Here is a 4,734-nt window from a genome sequence, read left to right as displayed (position 1 = left end):
GTTAGACTGAGGTCGGGGTAAAGTCAGCTGTCCACTATTCGCCCCTCTAGTGTAATGTGAATGCGTATTTAAGCAGTAAATTATATTATCAGAAAGAAATGTAGGAGTCTGAGTGTTATTGTATGAAAGTATATTAATATATCAGCAGATATTCTATGCTCGACAGTCAGCCCAGCAAGACGTTCATGCATTTCTGCAACACTAGTTCTTCCAAACAACTAAAAAATGTGATACTGCAACTTTGCTTTCATGGTATTCTGCACTTTTATAGCCTGAAATCTCAAACCACGGACAAATAAAACCAGAGAATCTGCACCTTCGTGTCCAAATGAGGTTGTGATTCAGTGAGCGTTGTGTTTTTAGGTGAGAGAAACGAGATGATTGTTATTCCGGCTCTGTGTGTTTAATTCAGTGTCATTTTGTTCATGTCTGTTCTCACCTTCACATAAAAACAGTCGAATCACATCCCGTGAATGGTTGGTCATAGTGGAACCTGATTAGTGACTTTTATCCTCCAGACAGTATCGTTACTGTATTTTTTGAGTCGTTCCATCATGTGTGGGAGGAAACGGGGAACGAGGGGCTCCTGCTCATCTGAACTGACCTGTGATTGCATGATGCTGCCCCCTGTTGAAAACACTGATCTGCATGTGGTGTTACGGAGTCGTGGTGGTGGGAGAAGTTTGAACCAACAGATCTGCTTGTTTGTTAAACTTTGTCTTCCAGTAGAAATATGCAGATGTGGTTTCTGTGTGTGGTTTTTCCTCAGTACAACACGTTGACAAGCCTTCCTGTTGATGATTAGAAATACAGAGATGTAGTGATGGGAGAGAAACAACAGACCAGGTGTTGCAGTAGAAAGTGAAAATCACCACTGACAGCTCCTTCAGCATGACGACAACAGGAATCAATAGTAGATGATTCATAATAGGAAACATCAGCAGGACATTAGAGGAACAAAGGGCCTGAGCTGTTGGCGCATAAGGGGTTAAACTGTATGCACGCGGAGTGCAGTTGGTAGTATTTCCACACAACGAATAGCGACACTGGTTAAAGAAACTTGAAGTGTTTAAATGTTTTGGTTGAGGGAGAAAGAAGTGCTGAAATGTCGTAATGAACTACAGTGAAGCGTCGAGCGCGAAATGATGTCTGCGCGCTTTCCCCGAACATCAAGACTGTAATTACCAGCAAAGTGTGTGGACATCCAGACCAGCGCGAGTGTTGGAGGGGAGAAAGCCCCTGCCCTCCAGAAAAGCAGTGTGGATGTGTTTTGAAGAAAGGAGCGGATGAGAAGTTGGCTGAAGGCTGCGCGCCCCGCCCTCCCGCTCCGTCTTATAACCACAATGTGTTTCAGCTCCAACATTACAGGAACACTGGAGACCAAGCGGCTGCACGGGAACCAGTCCTGGAGGAGAACTCTGGCTACCAACACCGAACGGATTACACAGGCTGTTCCGCCTTTTAACGACCAGCAGTGACCATGGATTTTCTCAATCACGGTTATTTGAACGCGCGCAGCCCGTACGACTACACGTTTAATTTCTGGAACGACTATCTCGGGCTGACGACGCTGGTGACGAAGAATAATAAACTCAGCATGCCCTCGAGCCCGAACTCCATCACCGAGTCCCTTAAAGCCACGCTGGGCTTGGACGACTCCCCGCCGTGTGCGTGCGTAATCGCGGGCGGCGTCGGAGAGAGCGGGCACCTGGACTGCTGCTGCCCGTCCGGGAGCCCCCCTCCGGCCTCCATCCTGGACCTGAAGGAGCGCTTCTCCATCCTCAGCCCCTTCCAGAATCATCTGCCGGAGCGGGAGGTGGGCTTCGGGGGCAGCTTCGCCGGGTTCGACCTGTTCGGCATGGAGAGGAAGATGCGCAAACCTGCGTCCAGGAGCAAACAGGAGCCCAAAATCTGCGTGTTCTGCCGCAATAACGGAGCGCCAGAGGAGGTGTACGGCTCCCACGTCCTGAAGACCCCGGACGGCCGGGTGGTGTGCCCCATCCTCAGGGCTTATACCTGCCCGCTGTGCAGCGCCAACGGGGACAATGCGCACACCATCAAGTACTGCCCGCTGTCCAAGGAGCAGCCGTCTCAGCGGCCGCTGAAGGGGGGGAGGGCTGTGGGTGGTAAGAGGATGAAAATATTCTAACAGAGCAGAATATAGAGTACATTGAATTGCACTGAACAATTTCCAGATGACTGTTTTGATTTGGGCGCGAGCCTTTATTCCAGTTTCACAAACATATTGATTTTATGGTTTCTCTCTAAGATCTCTTATATTTTTATAGTTCCTTTATCCACATAGAATAATTTTATGCTTTATACATCGGATTTATTTTTTCTTCCTAGTTTGTAGTCATTTGAGCGTGTGCATATAAATACGCCCATGTATCAATAATCACAAAGTGAATAAATGAGAAAGTATTTTGGTCTGGTAGGGAAACACACTGACATTGGCAGAGGGATGAATGTCATAGTCTATTTCTACCGAGTATTTTTGTAAGGTGAGCTATAAGCTCTCTGATTTTCTTTCTCGTCTTAGAAAACCAAAGTTCTGTTTGCCATTAAAGAAGCTCAAGAATGTGTCATTACTGAATACTTGTGTGTATCTGACCGGAGGAGGAACTCTCTAACCCAATAACAGAAACTCCACCGCATATTTTCCAACTTTCTGTTAGAGTTTGACATTCAATCTGCTACACACACACACACACACACACACACACACACACACACACACACACACACACACACACACACACACACACACTGACAATGTGGCCTCTGTTTCAGGCTCCTACTCTCTGAGGAACATTATGATCAATTGTTGAAAAGCCAAACCTCGGTGTTGATCCGACTCACAACCTGATTCTGCTTTTCTTATGTTTACATTCCCGATGAGGGCGACACACTGGATCTCTTCTCTCTTCCTTCATGTGTCTTTCTGTTTGGATGCCCTGGAAAGGAGTTGAGCAGAGAGTTTCATGGGCAGATGAAGTGGAGCGAGTCTCTTCCTCCTTCCATTCTGTCTCTAATAAGAAATGAATGTTGGAACAGGACGAAGAGCGCTCCCGACACTTCCTCTTCCTCATGAAGCCCAAAAAAGATGCAAAAATGTTGTGAATGTATGATTGAACGTGTCACTTGCAGGACTGCACAACTCTGACAGTTTGTTTACCAAAGGAATTCAATAGCATTGACGAAAGAGGAAATATTTGCTGTATTGTATATAAAGTGATGTTTATTCAGTATTTTAACATTTCAAGTGACTTCAGAGGGCGCTACCTCAACAGGATTTTGTACTTACATGTATAATGTCAACAGCAGTTTATTGATATAGTGCTGCCATTTATAATAAGGGTTTTGATAGTATTTTTGATCTTTGTATAACATAATTGTATTTTCATTTTGTTGCATTTAACATAATGGAGGACGGTTTCCAAGAAGCTCCAAGCATTGCTCACCAAAGGGTGAATGTCTGTAAATAGTGATAATACCCATACTTTTTAAAGTTTAGTTGTTCAATGTTGCGAGGCAAGAGTGGAAACTGAAACAAGCTGATTAAGAAAATAAAATGCCACTTTTAACAAGGGTTTTTTGATTAATTGAATAAGAGAAAACAAACACTGTTGAACTTTGTTATTTATATTTTACCACGACTTCCTGTATGCTGCTGTGCAGAATAACAACATATGAATTCACTAGAGAAATAAAAACCTATCATATATTTGGAGTTCTGTGGTGGTGTTTTGTACTTGAACTGATTGTGAGCTTATACTTTTCTACTCTAAAGTCCGATGGCTGCTGCTCTTTGCAAAGTAACTGAGTATTGACTGACTGAGGCCTTAAAGGCTTCGCTGAGTACCGGCGTGAGGACGGCAGCAGTAAGTCCAGATTCAACTACTTTTCAAACTTTGAGACACTTCCAGTGGTTTGGTGCAGATTGGTCTGCAGGAGCCCGGCAGCCTGCGTTGCTGCTGCAGGTTTCAGGACTCTGCCCACTCAGGAATGTCTTGGCTGCAGCCGGCCTTTCAAACAGATCATGTTTGCTCTGAAGTGGGTTGAATAGTCGGCCCTCCCCGCCCTCCTCGCCCTCCTCGCCCTCCCAGCCCTCCCAGCCCTCCCAGCCCTCCCAGCCCTCCCAGCCCTCCCAGCCCTCCCAGCCTGCTCCGCCTGCTCCGCCTGCTCCGCCTGCTCCGCCTGCTCCGCCTGCTCCGCCTGCTCCGCCTGCCATCTGTGGAATGGCTGCTGCACACAGATTACAGGACTGGAAACAGGCAGGAAGCTTCGCCGCGGCTTCGTGGATTTCGGTGGAAAATGTGATGCAGCTGTGAGTTTGTGACGACGAGCAGCAGCCTGGTGTGTTTGGAAGGAACCGAGTGACAGGATGAAACAATGAAAAGTGGATGAATGGAGTCAGTGTCTTACCACACACACACACACACACACACACACACACACACACACACACACACACACACACACACACACACACACACACACACACACACACACACATCCAGCTGGTGTCATCCACACCTTGGCAGCCCCCCCCCCCCCCCCCCCCCCCCCCCCCCACACACACACACACACACACACACACACACCCCAGCTGAGGCTGTAGCATTAAAAATGAATGTGTACTAAGTGCAACTGGGATTTATCTCAGCGAGAGAAAAGCCTGGCGGGGAAACATCTCAGGCTTCTTCCCTCTGCAGCCTCCATTAGCTGCTC

General features: G+C 47.0%; 1 protein-coding gene across 1 annotated transcript; it reads left to right on the top strand.

Annotated features, from left to right (window-relative positions):
- Nucleotides 1-1,348: 1,348 nt before the first annotated feature.
- Nucleotides 1,349-3,726, top strand: nanos1 (nanos homolog 1). Its single transcript, XM_080465227.1, has one exon. The coding sequence runs from the start codon at nucleotides 1,481-1,483 to the stop codon at nucleotides 2,147-2,149; it is 669 nt and encodes a 222-aa protein (XP_080321353.1). The 5' UTR covers nucleotides 1,349-1,480; the 3' UTR covers nucleotides 2,150-3,726.
- The last annotated feature ends 1,008 nt before the right edge of the window (nucleotides 3,727-4,734 follow it).

The sequence above is a fragment of the Lipophrys pholis genome (genome assembly GCF_963383615.2).
Source record: "Lipophrys pholis genome assembly, chromosome: 6".
Lineage (NCBI taxonomy): Eukaryota > Metazoa > Chordata > Actinopteri > Blenniiformes > Blenniidae > Lipophrys > Lipophrys pholis.
The sequence above is the reverse complement of the archived record's forward strand: the minus strand, read 5'-3'. Positions and strand labels throughout refer to the sequence as shown.

Bases quoted from the DNA above. Each gene is read 5' to 3' on its own strand.
- nanos1 (XM_080465227.1), top strand. From the start codon at position 1,481: ATGGATTTTCTCAATCACGGTTATTTGAACGCGCGCAGCCCGTACGAC.